Genomic DNA, 19,716 nt, shown 5'->3' with positions numbered 1-19,716 from the left:
TAGCAAAATTGATTTCTTAATTGGTGATAACTTTTTGGAAGGTGTTTTTAATGAGAGGTTTACATTTGTTGAGAGAATTTTGTGGGTGTGGTGTTGAGAAAAATTACTGTGGTGTAAATTACCTTCTCTGCTATCTTTGGAAGATGAGAGATACATGAATGGTGCATTTGAATAGTTTGCTTTAGGCTATACAATTCAAGTAGTCTGTGCTGGTTATTATTACAACTAAAGGAAAAGCTGCTTATAAACATTGTGATTTCATAACTTGACGTGCTATATTTGTTTATTTCTTTAGAGATAATATTCCAAATGGGGTGAAAAGCTCAGTTGGCTGTACACAGTAACATGAATCTTAGGTTTAGTGTGTATGTGTAAAAAAAGACCTCATATTTTTTTGTCTTTACCCTAGATATCGAAGCACAAATTCGAGAAATTCAAGGAAAAAAGCCTGCCCTCGATGAAGCACAAGGAGTAGGCCTTGATTCCACAGGATATTATGATCAAGAGATTTATGGTGGCAGTGACAGCAGGTTTGCTGGATATGTCACTTCTATTGCAGCAACAGAATTGGAAGATGTAAGTGATTTTATGTGTTTGTCTGGGGCATGTGTTCTTAGTATACTGGAATTAGTTTTGAGTGATTTTTAATAGCAGTTGCTGAAGTAAAAGCAATTACTGTCATTAAAGCCATACTGGGCCAAATATGTCTTATCTGGGGAACTCTTAACTTCTAAGTCTTCAAGTTCTGGCTTGTGCTTCATGAATTGTGTGTTGAAGGTCATGTAGACCCAAGCAGAAGGCAAAATTTGTGGCGTGGTACTCAGTCTTAGCCTTGACTGGAATAATGAGCTTTGTTCTGTTCTTGCTGCCAAGATAAAAAATTGCGGTGGAAAAAAATAAGTCCAGTAAAATTTGGGCCAACAAATATAAATGAGTATTTTAAAATTTCAGTTTCTACTTCGTTTCAGATTTCACAGCAATTTTTAAGAATTGACTTTTTGACTGTATTGTGCTCTCCTTATGTATCCTTCTTGTAAGATTAGATTGTGTTAATTTCTAATGTTAAACGTGACCACATTTTCAGTTGCAGGAGCAGTCAGAACTACAGTTCTGGCCATAAACACATAGGCAATACATAACTACACTGACTGAATTATATTTTGAAGTGGAAGGAAGACTGTGTTCCTTTTAGTAGTAGTTGATACGTATTTTTTTTTAAGTGACATACTGTGTGTTACTTGTAGACTTCTAAATTCTTCAATTGAAAATTTACATTACAAGGTCTCACTAACATAGGTTCATAGTTTTAAGAATAATTTTTCTTTTGGGTTGCTGAAAATTGCATACAAACTGGCTACTAGTATGAGGAAGTAGCAAAAGTAGCTTACACTTTCTGACTATTTGTTATTACCATTATGATTGAGAAGGTATAACAAAATCAACAAATATACTTCTGAATTTTTCACTGTTTCTGAAGCTTTTTAGCTAGGGTAATTTACTGAAGTTGCGTTCTGTATCTTGGTGGCTTTTAAGAGAAATGGTTTTAACTTCTGTGCACCAGTTTTCACATGCCAACTAGGGAACTATATAAAAAATGCTAATATGAAATACAAACTTGTTTTGCATAACTAGTGGATAGCATATTTGATTAAATGTAGCATATTGCAGAATACTTGAGTCCTGTAGAGAACAAGTTACCTTTTTAGTGATGTGGGTAGGTGTATCTGATTTGGCGGTTTGGGGGTAATAAAGCAAGCTATAGGAAAACTCGCTCATATTTAGGATTAGCTATTGTAGTTGTCCATTCTCATCTTTTCTGTGACCGCAGTATGTTAATTTGACATTACTTGATCTAAATACAATGTTAACTTGACAAATTTGCCGTGTCTTTTTATTGACAGGATGATGATGACTACCCTTCTACAAGTTTGCTTGGCCAGAAGAAGCCAGGGTATCATGCTCCAGTGGCATTGCTTAATGATATACCACAGTCTACCGAACAGGTGCATCTTAATTTAAGGCACAATAAAAAACTGTTGTAGGTATTAGGGTAGAGAAGTGTTAAAGTTTTTCAAGACGAGTGTTCTGGAAATATAGGATATCTGTAAGGGGCTGTGATATTTAATGGTCTAAGCTTGTTACTGCTTCAATTTAGAATCACAAGGTGATAAATACTAGCATTTCTGCGTGCAAAGGCATTGTGGACGTATACGCTAAACTATTAATTTTTTTTATAGGTCAGATATAGTAAGTTTTTCAGTTATTTTCATTTTTGAAGTCCTTTATACTTCTGTTTTTGTAAAAGAAAATGTTATCACTTAGAGTTTATATTCCTGGAGTATTTTTCTATGAAATTTGGTTGTGAGCATGACATGCTTTTCTAACAAGTGAATAAACTTGAAATAGCAAATTCTTGTCAGAAGTTACTTCATAAGAAAATCTGTATTGAAAAACCAAAACTTCAGTTACAGAAGTCAAATCTATACTATCATAATGTTTTAACATTCCTGCATTTGAGCTTAAAAATAATTTAGACTTTTTTAGTAATACTGAAAATGAAGACAGGCTTATAATCACCAGAGGCTTCTCACTGTTGTTCTTATATATGTGACTAACCAGCTTTTTTTGTTGTTTGTTTTTAGTATGATCCTTTTGCAGAACACCGTCCTCAAAAGATTGCAGATCGGGAAGATGAGTACAAAAAGCACAGGCGGATGATGATAATTTCCCCAGAGCGTCTTGATCCTTTTGCAGATGGTAATTTATTTTGACTTTTCTATACCCTTTATGAAATCTGCTGTCTCTAATTGTCTTTAGCCCTTTGATTTCTGTTGGCATGCTTATAAACTTAGTTTTGTTTTAAACATCCCCTTTTTGTAGAGATTTGGTTGAAAACCTAGATGCCATATTCTTCATCTTTATAATACAAGTTTTCTTTCCAGGTAGAAGGACAAGAAAATAATGAGCCATTGCCATAGAAACACAAAGGGTTAAAGGTTTCTATTTTCTTTTTGTTTTGGGTTGTGCGTTATACTTTGAACAACTTGTGTATTGAGTGTTCAAATTCTTTCAGTACCGTGAAAATTTTCATTCCAAGGCATAGATTTCTAGGGTTATTGCTTTTGAAGTGCTAGTTCTCAAAATAGAGCACCTAATTCTTACCATCCTATGTAAACTTAGGTGGTATAGCTGAAAGAAACAGAAGCTTCTATAAGACTTTGATACTATTAATAGTTCAAGTCTGTTCTAATAATTCTAGACTGGAAGTCAGGAAAAAGGGGTATAGTGGGTCTGACAGAAACTTTCTTCAGGTGAGTGAGTTTCACATGTGGCAATAAGGTGCCTGCTGGCTTAAAATGAGTAGCTATTTTGCAGGTTTTACAAATTAGAATTTCAGCCTGCATGAATTATTAGGGATATTAATTATTTTACTTGCTTAATTGTAATTGATATAAACATGTATTGTCAGAATTCACAGGCCCATACTAACTGTCCTTAATTTCTTTCCTACAGCAGTACTGCTATATGCCAGTCCTGTCTGCATTCTTAAGGGTGCAGTTCAACACATCCTGTGTAGATTATGGTGAAAAAGTATTCCAAAGGAAAGTCTTGTCAAAGCTAGTGTCAGAATGACACAGCCAATTGGGCAATGATCGTCAGCATAGAAATGTTTAAGAAGTTTATTTTACCCTAAATTATAATGCTATACCACTTGTATAGCAGATCTGCACATTTTTCTTAAAGAAAAGTGGTTTTCTTGACAAGTCTAATTTTTATAAAGTTGGGCTTCTCGTGAAGTATTTAAAAGTTTAATTAACTCAAGATACACCTCATAAAACAACATATGGTATACAAAACCCATTACCTGTGAGTATCGCTGTGGTGGTAAATGTACTGTGTTGCATTCAGCTCCCAATCACAATTGTACCTTGAGAAGAGGGGGAAAGTGTCATCAAACAGTTTTTGGGGTTTTTTGGTTGGTTTTTCTTATTTTCTTTTTTTTAATGAAGCCCTTATACAATATGACACTAGAAGATCTGGGAGATGCCTCCAGATTTGTCAAACTTATAAATGGGTCGCTATGATAGAACATTTTAAACATTACTTAGGCATGCAGTAGTTATTTATAGTCAGATTACAATTAGGATTTAACAGCTTACACAAGGTAATGTTTTGAATATAAATATCTTTCCAAAGTGTTACTAATGGTAAAGAGATAATTTTCTAGGCTTCTATTCTGCTGCTTGAAGTCAGAACTGCTGATGGAGACAAAGGCACGAAAGTGTACGTATTCCGGATTAGCAACCCAGGAACCCATCACTTCTGAAGACTCTTAACTGTGCTGTCATTTTATCATTTATATCGGCTTTAAGATATTTGTTTGAAACTGGAGTAGTTATGTTTGTGTTCAAACAGGTTAAATTGATCAGCAAACTGAATAAACGTAAGATACATGTAATTTTTAAAATTTTCAATCAAAAAGTAAAATTAAATGATCGTGGAATAATATAATATTAGAGCAGGACAGTAGAAAAAGTCAGTAGTTTCTGTTTATCCTGTACTCATTGTGCTCCATTCCTGTTGCTGTTCTCTTCCACAGGAGGGAAGACACCAGATCCTAAAATGAATGCCAGAACATACATGGATGTTATGCGTGAACAGCATTTAACGAAAGAAGAGGTATGTGTGGGAAGGGTTTTCCACTTGAACTTTGTTTCATTCTACAGCCTTCGAAAGCATGTTAAGAAAATGGGAATGGAAGCTCTGTTATTTTGTCTTGAGTGTTTTTCTGTGCAAAATCCTGTTCTTCACATGTTCTCAGTAGAATTTAAAGATGAAAGTTTTGAAAACCATCTGTTCTATATAATACCTAAGCATTGGAGGGAGAAATAGTCTCAATATATTTTAATCTGCATTTTGTATAGCACTTGGACTTCATTTTCTTTCAGAGGATGAAAGACAAATAACAGTCACTGGAGGGTGTTCAGTGTCAGAGATGTTTGTTTTGGGAACCCTGTGTAAAGGGAGGGAGTTCAGGGAGGTTTTGAAAGTCTTCTGTTGAAGCACTTGTAACAGATGTTGCAGTACTAAGAACTGCTTTAAGCATAGTGTTTGGTTTAAAATATTAAAAAAGAAAAATAAAAGTAAATCCCTTATTCGTGGCTATTACAAATTCATTTTAATAAGTAAGAAGGTGTTGTTAATATAATCAGATTTCTTGTGTAATGCCTACAGTGCTGTCTTGTTAATTGGAGCAAGATCTTCCAGTTTCAGTGACCTGTGTAGATTTATATTGATCGACCCTACTTGACTTGCCTTAATTGAGGAATTAATTAATAATTTTGACAATCTTACTGTTTATGGACCCACAGATAAATGAGAAACAGTCTGGGTTAGTGTGTTTTTTTAATAATGTCATCTCAGCTTTTTAAATAAGGATTTCTGGGCTTTTTTATGTTGTGGGATACAACTGAAGTGAACACATTTTTCTATCTTGTCCACCACTGAAGTGGAACTTGTTTGGGATGGATCTATGTGGATTAAAATCATTATACATATAGGGAACAGCAATTGACAGCACTCAGAATTCTCCATGTGTTTGCATTTGTTGCAGTAATGGCTTTTATGAGAACCTGGTTTAAAAACAGCCCCTCCAAACACATTGCTCCGTCAGTGTAGAGGAATTTGAAAAGATAAAGAACTTGAAATTAAAACAGGTGCCAATTGCATGTTTGAGCAAAACCTCAAAACTAGCATAAAAATAAGACAGCAGAACAAAAATATCTTTTAAAGGTATGATTTGAAGAGGCCTTCTTAATACATCTGTTTCTTATGTTTGTTTGCTCTTCTGTAGAGGGAAATTAGGCAACAACTAGCTGAAAAAGCTAAAGCTGGAGAGCTTAAAGTCGTTAATGGAGCTGCATCTCAGCCACCTTCAAAACGCAAACGGCGTTGGGATCAGACAGCAGATCAGACTCCTGGTGCGACACCTAAAAAACTGTCCAGTTGGGATCAAGCAGAGGTAATAATCCTAGTGTTCACCACCTTACCTACGGAAGACACTATTAATGCTAATCCTCTGAAGTTTCTTTCTTACTCTACTGGAAAAGAGTAACTAGCTGTCTCTTACTGTATAGGATGAGAGATACTAATACTATCAGTTTTGTCTTGTATAGACTCCTGGCCATACACCATCTCTGCGATGGGATGAAACTCCAGGCCGTGCAAAGGGTAGCGAAACTCCTGGTGCCACCCCCGGCTCAAAAATATGGGATCCGACTCCCAGTCATACACCAGCGGGCGCTGCAACCCCCGGGCGGGACACGCCTGGGCATGCAACACCAGGCCATGGAGGTGCCACTTCCAGCGCACGTAAAAATCGATGGGATGAAACACCTAAAACAGAAAGAGGTATTTATGGCAAACTGGAAAGCACATAATAAATTTTGACTGGTTGATCGTGTAGGACATACCTTAAGTAAACTGTTTACCCTAAGTAAACAGTAGGTTCAGAAGTCAGGCAAGAAGTAATTAATTACATTCTGACATCTAGTGGTTGTTGCGAAGTGATGGTTTGGTCCGAGTTTGTAGCATTGAGTTCTGCTTGTTGGTTTAAGTGACATCTTTGAAAGCACCTCAGCTCAGAAATGGAATCAAAAGTTTTGTGGTTTTATCTAGTGACTGATGCAGGTTGGGATTTTTATGTGTAAAGGACATAAAGGAACTCATGTTGAATTGCTTTGCATGATTTGTGTGTTGCTTTTGAACGGTTTAATTTTTTTAAGAGCTTAGCATTTAAAGCAAATTTCGGAAGTATTTTCTTGCCTGTCTAATTTGAGTGAGGCTCATGTGTCAGAGGACAGTGAAACACCATTGTTCCTTAATGCTTTTATCAAGGGAGTATGTGGAGTACTTTGTCCGCTTTCTAGAATACCTGAGATCTTCTCTGTTTTTTAAGATTCTACCCATTTATGTAAAGATTCAGCAAGATGACATGCTTTTTTCATAAAATGAAGTTCTCTGTTGGGTGTTTAGTTCAATACCTGTGTTTTTTCAGTATTCACCCAAGCAGTCTTTACTTTTTGTCTAGTGTGCCTCTGATGCTTGCTGATTTGTGTGGACATGAGGATGGGCTATTGAAAATGGGTTTGGATATTGCTGCTGTAATTGGAGCACATACTATTCAGCTTTCTGCAAAAATGGTTTTGGTTTTGTTCCTTAGATACTCCAGGACATGGCAGCGGATGGGCTGAGACGCCTCGTACAGATAGAGGTGGTGACTCCATTGGTGAGACACCAACCCCAGGAGCAAGTAAAAGAAAGTCACGATGGGATGAAACACCTGCTAGCCAGATGGGTGGCAGCACTCCTGTTCTGACACCTGGCAAAACACCCATCGGTACACCAGCTATGAACATGGCAACTCCCACACCAGGTAAGCCCGGTCCATTCTCTGAAGTCTTCACTTTCTTTCGTGGTAATGAAGCATTTGCCTTTATATTGTATTTTGAAATAGACTTCTGCCTAACGGTCTCCTGCTTGTCAGTATATGCTCCGTTTACCATTTTTAATGCCTGCAGCACCTCAGTTCTGGAGGGGGATGGAGGCTAAGGTTATATATCTGTTCCTGTTCAGTGTATTTGGCAAGAATTCATAAAAGGCTCTCCAAAAGCTTGATATCCTACTGGCAACAGTTTTCAAGTGCTGTGGGAGCTTAAGCTTAAGAGGGAGCCTAAAGGTTAAGTAGACAGGTCATTTCCTGCATAGAGAAGAATTTTTTTTCTTAAATATTTTTTTCTTTTTTTTTTTTTTCTTTTTACATTTACATGTAGGTCATATCATGAGCATGACTCCTGAACAGCTGCAGGCTTGGCGTTGGGAAAGGGAAATTGATGAGAGAAACAGACCGCTTTCTGATGAAGAATTGGATGCTATGTTTCCAGAAGGATATAAGGTAATTCATCTGGATTAAAATACAGCAGACCGATTGTTTTTCTATCAGAGTGTTTTGATTTTTTTTTTAATTGAATTATCCCAGAAGTTGAATGTTTCACATTATGTATTGATTGGTGATTGTAGATATTTGATTCGGTTACTGATTTATTGTAAATGCATTAGAAAGAGAGAACTCAAGGTGATCACAAAGGCCAGTTGTTATTCTGCTTCTCAATGTTGGGAATGCCTGTCCAGGCCAAAACCAAACTCTGAATGGACTGATAAAAATACTACGTCCAGATGTAGAAAAACGTGGAAGAGTCACAAAATCTAGGTTAGCAAGTGTGTTGTTGATATACTGAAGTGCTGCTTTAATACTTTGTTAAGAGACTTCAGAGTTAACTTCCCAAGCTCTCAGCAGTGGAAGTGAGCTTTCTTCTGACATGTCATCAGTACAGGGTAAGCATGAATACAGACTGTCAGGGTGAATGTGTTTGTGTTGCTGTGAACTGGGATCTCATGTATGTAATAACACTCGCACAAATCCCCGAACTAATGAAATGGAAGATACATGAAACATAACTAAATTTATCTGATGTCTTCCTCTTTTTATCTGTTGTGAAAATACACGTTTTCTGGCTTGCAGGCTGTGGAGATGTGTGCCATGGTATGGTTTTTCCATATTTTGTTCTTTATTCTGTAGGTTCTTCCCCCACCAGCTGGTTACGTACCTATTCGCACTCCAGCCCGTAAGCTTACAGCAACTCCAACACCTTTGGGTGGTATGACTGGATTCCACATGCAGACGGAAGACCGGACTATGAAGAGTGTTAATGACCAGCCATCTGGCAATCTTCCATTCCTAAAACCAGATGATATCCAGTACTTTGATAAACTCCTGGTAAATGAGATTTCACTCTTGCTGTTTTTAAATTTCCTGTTTTCTTTGGAATATATTGCAATGCCTATTCATTTGTCTGGAATTATTTGTAGGTTGATGTTGATGAATCAACTCTGAGTCCTGAAGAACAGAAGGAGAGGAAAATAATGAAATTACTTCTGAAAATAAAGAATGGCACGCCTCCCATGAGAAAGGTAAGATGAGTTGTCATGCGTTCATGTGATGTCATTTTTGAAAAACCTGCATTTGTTCTCAGGTTTAGTTTCAGACTAATCTTTTCCCCTACAGTTGTCTGTGGGATTCTCTTCAAGCCAGTCTCCTAAGCTTTGATATCTCTCTAGTGCTTTTTTCCTATTCTCTGTCAGTTTTTTGTCCATTCTCTGTAATTAAATTTTGCTGCTCTTTGTACAGTAGTCAGTCACTAAATAGTATGTGGCTTATATAATTTTTTTAAGTTAGGAGGAACTAGATTTATAGTGCCTTTTGCTTAGAGCTCTGTAATTTTTTGGATTTTGCTTCTTAACTAAGAGCTACACTGCTAATGTAAGTTTCACCTTTACGCATTATGGACTACATTAGCAGTATTTCCTGCACTGGTTTGCTCTAAATTGGCCATAGCACCCAGCTGATGTATGAGCTGTTTTTCAAATGGAGCCGTTGTTAATATTGGACAAGGAGCATGCTTTTCTTGGAAATTGAACATCTGGGAGGTAACATCAGGGTGTTTCTCTTCATGCATATGTTCTTAAACAGATCAGCATAAAATTGAAGTAGAGTTTTGCAGTGGTAAGAGCAAGTATTTTGAAGCCTGTGGTTACAGTGAATTACATTTTAACCTGGTTAATATCTACCTGTTTTGTAATTGTTCAGTGTTGTTTCCCTAGTTTAACCGATGGGCTGTTTGGTTTTGTTTAGGCTGCATTGCGACAAATAACTGATAAAGCTCGTGAATTTGGAGCAGGGCCGTTGTTTAATCAGATTCTACCTCTGCTGATGTCACCAACGCTTGAAGATCAGGAGCGTCACTTGCTTGTCAAAGTCATTGACAGAATTCTTTACAAACTGGATGACTTGGTTCGACCATATGTACACAAGGTCTGTTACAGTTTAGTATTTTATCTTTGATTTGCTTTCTCTGATGGTTGCTGGCAGAAGTGTGTATTTTGTTTGCATATCAGAAGACGGTACCATATCTTTTAAATGTAATTGGCTTTATATTTCTTCTTAAGCCAAACTTATAGTGTGCTCAGATGTGGGTTTTATAGTATTAAGGCATGATGTAAAAATGGTATGTGCACACTTAGGGGTGGGAAGGGGATCTTGCTTCATCTAGGAAGTATCTCCAGGCCAGGTACTTTAAAGGCAAAGCTGTAAAAAGAGTATAATGGATTTGACTCTTCCTGTCATCATAGAGCTTTAAGCTTGGATACGTGGAATTATCTCTTGTTTCATGGAATCTGTTAGGGCCAGAAATAAAAGTATTAATGAATAGAAATATAACTTTGTTGCTATTTTTCAGATTCTTGTCGTTATTGAACCACTGCTGATTGATGAAGACTACTATGCTAGAGTGGAAGGCAGAGAAATAATTTCAAACCTGGCTAAGGTAAAGTTCCATTCTTGATTAAGGCACCGAGGTAGCTTGCATATAGCTGCATGTTTGTAGGCATGGCAGAAGAATTAACCATGCTGTTCATAAATCCAACCGGTTTGTTTTGTATGTTTTTCTTTCAGGCTGCTGGTTTGGCAACAATGATATCCACAATGCGACCTGATATTGATAATATGGATGAATATGTGCGAAATACAACAGCTCGAGCCTTTGCTGTCGTTGCCTCTGCTTTGGGCATTCCTTCTCTGTTGCCCTTCTTGAAAGCTGTCTGTAAAAGCAAAAAATCCTGGCAGGCTAGGCATACTGGCATCAAGATTGTGCAGCAGATTGCGATTCTTATGGGTTGTGCTATCTTGCCTCATCTCAGGAGCTTGGTTGAAATTATTGAACATGGTAAGTTCTGCTTTCCCAGGCTAAGATTTCTTTAAATTCACTTCATATTTCAAAGGTTTTTCATACCCCACTGAGGCACAGTGATAGTAAGGGCCTTTTTGTCTTCTTTTGACACTGAGAAACACGTCAGCTAACTGAAAGACGAGTAGTGTTTCAGTTATCCTGAAAATAAGTTAATCCCTTTTATACTGCCCATCTGTTTATTTTGAACTAAAGTCACAAGAAGTGGTCCTAAACACTTATGTCTTGCAGGTCTGGTGGATGAGCAGCAGAAAGTTCGCACCATCAGTGCTTTGGCTATTGCCGCCTTGGCTGAGGCAGCTACTCCCTATGGTATTGAGTCATTTGATTCTGTTCTGAAGCCTTTATGGAAGGGTATACGTCAGCACAGAGGAAAGGTATATCTCAAAGACTTTCTTGAGTTTGAACTGAAATCAATGTATATGTTCTGTAACTCATCAAAGATGTATTTCTGCATTGAAATAGGGTTTGGCTGCCTTTTTGAAGGCTATTGGGTACTTGATTCCACTCATGGATGCCGAGTATGCAAACTATTATACCAGAGAAGTCATGCTAATCCTGATCAGAGAGTTCCAGTCTCCTGATGAAGAGATGAAGAAAATTGTGTTGAAGGTATGTCAAAATGATTGTTGATTGTTTAGCATTAATATCAAATACCTGTGTTCTCTCTTTAAAAAAACAAAAGCAACCAAACCCAAAACCCCCAAACCTATACCAAATTAAAGTTGTTGAATTTTTATTTCCTGCCAGGTAGTGAAGCAGTGTTGTGGTACGGATGGTGTTGAAGCAAACTACATTAAAACCGAGATCTTGCCACCTTTTTTCAAACACTTCTGGCAACACAGAATGGCATTGGACAGAAGAAATTACAGACAGGTATTTTTGGCTTTTTAGTTGGAATGTGATTTACATTAGAACAAAATTCACATCAGAGTATTCATTCAGGCTAGATGCTTAATTCTGTCTTGTATATCCTGAAAGTGAATTTTCTTTGGACTAGCAATTTAGAAGTTGGATAGCTAGAAGATTAACAGGTTCTTGGGAGGCTATCAAGGCATTCTTCATCTGTGAATATGAGTCTTACATAAATTGTACGATGGGGTAGTTCACCCCATTTGTGTTGTGTAAAACGTTGGATGAGTTCCAAAGGTAAAACCAGTTTTTTGTAGCAGGCTTAACACGCATGATGCTGTTTCTCCTCTTCAAACTAGGGAAATTGATTTTCAGGATGTAGAAAGTAGATTTTAACAATGTTTGTTCACTTAACGTTTGTGTATTTCAGTTGGTTGATACAACTGTGGAGCTGGCAAATAAAGTTGGAGCAGCAGAAATTATTTCTAGAATTGTGGATGATCTGAAAGATGAAGCTGAGCAGTACAGAAAAATGGTCATGGAAACAATTGAGAAGATAATGGGAAATCTGGGGGCAGCAGACATCGATCACAAACTGGAAGAACAACTTATTGATGGTATCCTGTACGCCTTTCAGGAACAGACCACAGAGGTATGGCCAAGGGTGTTTAGTACTTGGATCACTTTAATTGTTAGCTAGCTCACTGTTATACAGAAATGTATGCTTCAAGTTACGTTTTTGGGATCCTTTTTTGGATATCAGTGCTCTAATGAATGAAATGGAGAAACAAGCTCTGGAATGTTAGAGTTTTAGTAGCAATTTTAGATGATGTTAGGTTTAATTAAAATGTGGTGTTGCTGTTGGTCTGATTTTCCTTTTGTTGTTTTTACACTCAGGATTCTGTGATGCTGAATGGTTTTGGCACAGTGGTTAATGCTCTAGGCAAAAGAGTTAAACCCTACTTGCCACAAATCTGTGGTACAGTTTTGTGGCGTTTGAACAACAAATCGGCTAAAGTTAGGCAGCAGGCCGCTGACCTGATCTCTCGTACTGCAGTTGTCATGAAGACTTGTCAAGAGGTATTGTGTCGATTTCTCCTACCGAAGTTGCTGTAGTACTTCATAGTAGGGGGACAGGAAAAAAATAATTAACTTCTAAATCCTTTTACTTGGTTGTAGGAAAAACTGATGGGCCACTTGGGTGTTGTGTTGTATGAGTACCTGGGTGAAGAATACCCTGAAGTACTGGGCAGCATACTCGGAGCACTTAAGGCTATTGTGAATGTTATAGGTACGTTTGGGTATTGATTACGTGATTGTTCAAGAGCAAAATGGCAAGACATTATAAAACTAAATGTGCCTCTTAAAATTCAATAGGTATGCACAAGATGACGCCCCCCATTAAAGATCTGCTGCCACGGCTTACACCTATTTTGAAGAACAGACATGAGAAAGTACAGGAAAATTGCATTGATCTTGTTGGGCGCATTGCAGACCGGTAAGCTGGCTAGTGATAGTAATTGGACCCTCTGTGTGGACAATTACTGTAGCAAAACCTAAATTTGAGTATTGGGTTTGGCATCTGGGTATTTATTGTCATATCTCTTGCTGTTTCTTAAGTTGTGTGTAGAGTTTAAGATGAGATTTAGCAGATGGTCTGTTGAACATATTCTGTTATTTTGCAAACACTTTAAGTAGCATGTCATTCATTTATGCAGACGCAGAATGCACCCAATATAATGAATTTTGTGTACCCGGGTAACCAGTGAAGGTCTAATGTTAACAGATACCTAATTAAGGGAATTGCTTAAGGAATGTTCTTCTGTTGATATAGGTGCTGCAATTTATGTGTTTTTATTTAAAAACTTACCACTGAAGAGGTGACTCACTTCATTCTCTTTCAGAGGGGCAGAATATGTTTCTGCAAGAGAATGGATGAGGATCTGCTTTGAACTGCTTGAACTGTTAAAAGCTCACAAGAAAGCTATCCGGAGAGCCACAGTGAACACTTTCGGTTATATCGCAAAAGCTATTGGGTAAGTTGGTTTAATGCTTATCCAGTTCTACGCACAGTTACGTGACATAGTGGTAATTGTGAGTTTTCTGGTGAGAAACATTCAGACGTCACCACATTTAATGTGTTAAATGCGTAGACTTTATTTTAGCCATTTTGTAGCTGGAGAACACCATCACCTGTTTGGCATTAACAGTGCTGCACTTCTGAACTGAACTTGTAGACTAGTAAGGTTAGAATTAACAGGGTTTATCACACGAATTTTTGGTACTGTGATATGCATTCAAATCTTCTGTACTCTTTCATAAACTCTCATTTAAATACTCGGTTTCCTCTTATTTTTCCCTGAATTTCCAAATAATTTTTTGCCGGTAAGGTGACAATGCAAGTCAGCAAATCGTAGAATGAAGCTCAATTCCCATCTTTATGCATATTTTTAAATAAGTGACCGACTACTGACTTAATGGACATAGAGCTAGCAAGCAAGGAATGCCATAATGGCGCGTATCTGTGCAGGACATTTCCTACCTCTCTTAAGATGTTTGCTTTTACACCAGTTTGTAATTACCTGTGTGATCAGAGTTACTGCTATCCTCCAGAGTCTACAAGAGGCAGAACAGAAGGCAGGAAAAAAGCTAAGTCTAGACAAAATAGAAAATGTTGGTTAAGAAAATAAGGTCATGCAGTTGCTTATGCTGTTTTCCAGTTTCATAGTTCGTGTTGCTTCCCAGATATCTAAACTTTTTTTTAAGGGCTAAGCCATGCTTTTCTGCTACTTGCTGTTTGAGCGAATTTTATCCGAATCCTCACTGAATGTATTGACATGGACATGCATGTTGTCTTTTCCAGACCTCATGATGTATTGGCTACACTGCTGAACAACTTGAAAGTACAGGAAAGGCAGAACAGAGTGTGTACTACAGTAGCAATTGCTATTGTAGCTGAAACGTGCTCACCTTTCACAGTGCTGCCTGCACTCATGAACGAATACAGAGTTCCAGAACTGAATGTCCAGAATGGTGTGTTAAAATCTCTTTCTTTCCTGTTTGAATACATTGGAGAGATGGGAAAAGACTATATTTATGCTGTTACACCGTTGCTTGAAGATGCTTTGATGGACAGGTGAGTGCACTTCTTTCTGTGGTACAGTTAGCTTTAGTCATATATTTTAAGTATATAGCTGGGGTTTAATGATAGCACATATGCGTATTTTCCTTGTTTGACAAAGCTGTTAAGTGACCATCATAATTTGGAAACCATTGTCTGCAAATAATTCAGATTATATGCTCCTATTTCACTAATAATTTTGAAGATTAAAATGATACAAGCATCTTATGACTCAAGACCTCTTACATTCAAACTGCTTTTGATAATTGCTATTGTTAGTACTTTCGCTGCTGAATTAGAGAGCAGCAGTTTGCCAGAAAACTCCGTCATTCTTTATTATACCGATTTTTGTTCCTTTGCTTCTTACTGCCAGTAAATATGGGTTAAAATTGCTTATTAATGCTTTCAAAAAAGTGTTACTGGAAAGAAGTATTATGTTTGTCCAATCACGTTGCTTCTAAGTATAATTTATTAACAGACCATTGTTCTCTTTGCAGAGATCTCGTACACAGACAGACTGCCAGTGCTGTGGTGCAACATATGTCTCTTGGTGTTTATGGGTTTGGCTGTGAAGATTCTCTTAACCATTTGTTGAATTACGTGTGGCCTAATGTGTTTGAAACCTCTCCTCACGTCATTCAGGCCGTTATGGGGGCCCTGGAGGGCCTCAGAGTTGCTATCGGTCCATGCAGAATGTTGCAGTATTGTTTACAGGTACGTCCCCACGTGTGCTGGGATAGCAGAGGCAGCAGTTAACAGGCGGGACTTCTATGTGGGAGACAAAGTCAGCTGAAGATGGCTTCCAGTAAAGGAAAATAGTGTGGCATTTTGTCTCTTTAAACGTGGCATTCTGTACCAAGGATTTCAGTAATTGAAATACACAGTAAATAGAGAATTTTAGTATGGTGAGATAGCTGCTTACATTGAGGAACTTGCTTTGAAGTAGCAGGTAACTTGAAATATAATTGGCAAAAATAGCCTGGCACTCTGACTTGTCAAATGGAAGCATCTCACAAATTGTGAGGACACCATCTCATGACTGGGGAGTAAATTAATAGTGCAAGAGGTTATAGAACAAGTAACGAAAGAAGGAAATGAAGATAGGCTTAATAGGAAATCAGCATTATTTGTTGTTAGCCAAAAAAAAACACTAGGACATTTAAAACTTGAAAGAGTGCTGGGGTCAGAGTTTGTACCAGTGCAACACTGCTCGGTTCAGCTTCTGCAGACGCGTATGTGGCGGTCAAATCGGACGGCTCCCTTTCCGTTAATTGCACGTAACAGTTCCTGCGGTGCTGGCTGTAGAACCTTAGCACACGTAACGGGTGAGAAGCGAGGATGAGTGTAACGCAGGTCAGCGTAGAGAAGATGTGACAGCATTTTATTGATTATTTGCAGATACGGAATTTCACTGGGTTTTTTCTAAGGGGGAGGGAAGGTCAGCACAAAGTTACTGACATTAGTAGGAAGGTGAGATAAGTCCCTTGCACAGTGTATATTTTTTGCAAATACTACTTGTATATATACTTACTATATAGAACTGTTTTTTCTAGAACTTCCACATTCTGCTCATTTTTTTAGGTTTAATTTTACCTCATATTCCTATTTAGTGCTCTCTACAGAAATCACAGTTGGCATAGCCAAAGATAAGACTTAGTTCCAACCAAATGCACTGCAGCAAGTTTTGATTCCTAATGTAAAAGGAGAATACAAAACTTAGAAAAACATTGAGTGGAATTTCTCCCTGCAGGAAAGAAGATAAGAAAATCTGTCTCTAAACAATACTTTATTACTACTTCCTAGATTAGATAGACAAAACTTGGGAATGACACATTTAGTGTACCTTCTTTGTTATAAGTGCTGTTACTTGTTATAATTGCTTTTTAAAGTGCTTTTTGTGCAAAGCTTATTTAAATTCAGTAACAGATATTTTGACTTTAAGCTTTCAATAAGTTTTGTTCCGTTCTGTTTTCTAGGGTTTGTTTCACCCTGCCAGGAAAGTCAGAGATGTTTATTGGAAGATTTATAATTCAATCTACATCGGATCACAAGATGCTCTGATAGCACATTATCCAAGGATCTATAACGATGAAAAGAACACCTATATTCGTTATGAACTTGATTACATCTTATAATCTTCTTGTTCAGTTGTTTGTGTTGAATGCACAGCTGTTCTTCAGTTAAACGCTTCAGATTTGATGATGTAAAATTTTAAAAATATTGGAGATCAGTATAGAGCTGGTCACAGGCAGAGCTAGAAATCCAGTAGCATGATTTTTTAAGTATGTCCTTGTTTTTTGATGTTAAACAGTTAAAAGCAGTAGTGACCAAGAAAACAGTGATTACAATGTACTGGAGGGATTTCATTTTGGCTTCATCTTTATGAAGATTTAGATTTCATTCCTTGTGTTTAAAGGGGAAGTTTATTTGAGAAATAAACCTTTGTGTATAAAAACTAACTTGTGTGTGGTTTTTGGACAGAGGGGCTTGTAAAACGAGTCCCTTTGGATTAAGTATTTGTTCATGTAATAAATAGGTGGCATCAAACATTTTAACCCGTTTTGTCATCCCCTAGCTTTTGAATAAATAAGAAAAACTTACAAACTGTAGTTAATGTGTGTATCTTTGTCACGCAATAACATAGCTGTAGTCTGGCTGATGGTTGTGGTACTGCCAGTTTGTTTTCGTGGAAAAGGTGTTCAGTTGCTTGTTGATGTTTCATCCGCAGTATCCTGGTTGTGGGGATGAATTAGCTTGTTTAATTTTTGGAAGTTAGGCAGTTCACTGCAGATGGTATGTGTAAAATGAGTTGCACAAATTAAGCATATTGACCACATTTAGCATGTTTTCTAGCATGTATGGCTGTATAAAAAGCCAAATTATATTTATAGGCTGTGCTATAACTCCTATAAAGAGCTCCTATAGGAACTCATGTGCCCAGCACCTGAGACGAGGCAGTTTTTAAGTGTGTGTGTGATGCAGGAAATGCTTCAGGTTGAGACAAGAAAGGCATTTTATTTCCTCATTTGCTTTTCTCCTTCTGTCCATGTACTGAAGAGAAAAAAGGTCTTGATGTCTGACAGTAAACTGCATAAAACACAAGGTTAAATCTCTGGTGGTGTTGTACCTTACTGTGTTTGTAAGGTGATGGTTGGCTGTCAGGTGTGTTGTTCTGAGGGTCCTTCATTCAAGTTGAGTGACTCAGTTCCATCTTACCAAGTTCAGTGCAGTGTAGTTAGCTGACTTCTCTGCTCTTTTACGTAAATGTGAGGCTATCTTGAGGTGTTCAGCATGTGAGAAAAATCTAGTTTACCTTTCAAGGCCTAGGTTTTTGTTAGGGGCTTGGGGTGGCACAACAAGGACTTAGGATCCTTTTGTTTATGAAGGCACGAATTTGTTAGGAACTGAAAGAAGTGATTTTTTTTTTTTTCAGTAGTGTGCTTTATTCTAGAATTCTTTAGTTGAAAAGAGCTGGAAATTCTTTAAGTCTTTATTGCTGAACTGTTCCCTTGGAGAGTAACATGTGCATTCCAATCTGTTCCTGGTGCTTTCTCCTTTAATAATACTGTTTGTGTTGCAGATGGCCTGCCATCTTCAGTAGTGCTGCAGGGTAGGACCAAGCAGGTGCCAATAGAGAGGGTGGAGATACGGAAAAAACCCACTGAGTTTTGAGAGACTAGCCAAGAGAGAGCTCTGAAACAGGTAGGAGTGTGGATCTCGTGACTTCTGGATGCATCTTGGCAAAATACTTATTTTTAGAAACAAGTCAAACTGTAAAAAAAAAATATTTAAAAAAAAATCTAGGAAAGGGGAGGGGAGCGACTTCAGCTTGTTCTCATTTTTGTGTTTTTAAAGGTCATCACTAGTTCTCAAAAGTATTTTCATAAATCTTTTTGTGGAAGATACAGAATATTTTTCTTCTTTCCTGAGAAAAGAAGGAAAGGAGAACTGTTTGCTGAACAGAATTGTTTGTAAAACGGTGATGTTAATCTTCAGTTTTTTTGCTATCCCAAATATCTGGTATGAAAATGGGTTTGAAACAACAGTATTGAAAGCGCAATTCTTTATATGCAATGCCATTGGTAGGCATTATTTCCTTCCTGAGACTTCTGTGGATCTGTGGAACTCCTACCTAAAGAGGCCATCTCTGGGTCATACACTGGTTGATGTGACTTTCTAGGAGTCCACAGCAGCTCTTAAAGAATCTTGCCTGTGCTGCTGAGCAACTATGCCAAGTTTTATTTAGCGTTTAGCATGGGCAGGTAAAGGGGGCAGTAGCTAAGAATACTGACTTATATTTTTGTACTGCCCAAGGGCAAAAGGTTTTGGGGAAGGAAGTAAAGTTAACTGTCTAGCTATACTGCTATGACATCTGTCCACATGTAGACAGACTTGTTTCTTTTCCAGTACAAATGAAAATCAGTAACAGGGAAGTTCTACACTAAGGCTGTGGCTGGTGCTCACCTCCAGATTTCTGATTGTGGACAGCAAAGAGCAAAGTGTTTAAATGAATGGAAAGATTGGGTCACTACTGTTTAAGTTCCATTAATGAATAATTTATTAGCCTTGTCTATTTTTTATGTTTTATATAAGTGAATGAAATATCTACTGCTGTTTTGCTGCTAGTGTATAAAATGAGACATGCCATGGCTTGGCAGCTGGGAAGTTTACCTTGCCACAGAATTACTGTGTAGTGTTTGGTAAACAAAGGTATAAGCATAAAATCTGAATGCCCAGAAGAGTCCCTAATTTTCTTTATATAGGTTTCTTTGTAAAGGACACCAAGTGTTCCTTTCCAGCTTCCCCCCCTGCCCCACACCCTTCTGGATTTACATACAGCTCCAAACTTCATCAGTGAATTGCAAAAGAAACTCTATGGAT

At 37.6% G+C, this 19,716-nt stretch overlaps 1 protein-coding gene across 1 annotated transcript; it reads left to right on the top strand.

Annotated features, from left to right (window-relative positions):
* Positions 1 to 381: 381 nt before the first annotated feature.
* On the top strand, positions 382 to 17,440 carry SF3B1 (splicing factor 3b, subunit 1, 155kDa; the record flags this gene model as incomplete). Its single annotated transcript, XM_010147923.1, has 24 exons — positions 382 to 576; positions 1,902 to 2,003; positions 2,643 to 2,757; positions 4,601 to 4,680; positions 5,855 to 6,022; positions 6,177 to 6,411; positions 7,223 to 7,435; positions 7,833 to 7,954; positions 8,639 to 8,836; positions 8,929 to 9,030; positions 9,752 to 9,931; positions 10,356 to 10,442; positions 10,571 to 10,841; positions 11,094 to 11,239; positions 11,328 to 11,474; positions 11,613 to 11,738; positions 12,145 to 12,366; positions 12,612 to 12,794; positions 12,894 to 13,005; positions 13,092 to 13,212; positions 13,619 to 13,750; positions 14,578 to 14,850; positions 15,333 to 15,549; positions 16,812 to 17,440. Coding segments are annotated over 24 exons (3,906 nt in total), but the record flags the coding sequence as incomplete, so codon positions are not given.
* Positions 17,441 to 19,716: the final 2,276 nt, after the last annotated feature.

Source organism: Eurypyga helias, unplaced genomic scaffold, assembly GCF_000690775.1.
Source record: "Eurypyga helias isolate BGI_N326 unplaced genomic scaffold, ASM69077v1 scaffold42872, whole genome shotgun sequence".
NCBI lineage: Eukaryota > Metazoa > Chordata > Aves > Eurypygiformes > Eurypygidae > Eurypyga > Eurypyga helias.
The sequence above is the reverse complement of the archived record's forward strand: the minus strand, read 5'-3'. Positions and strand labels throughout refer to the sequence as shown.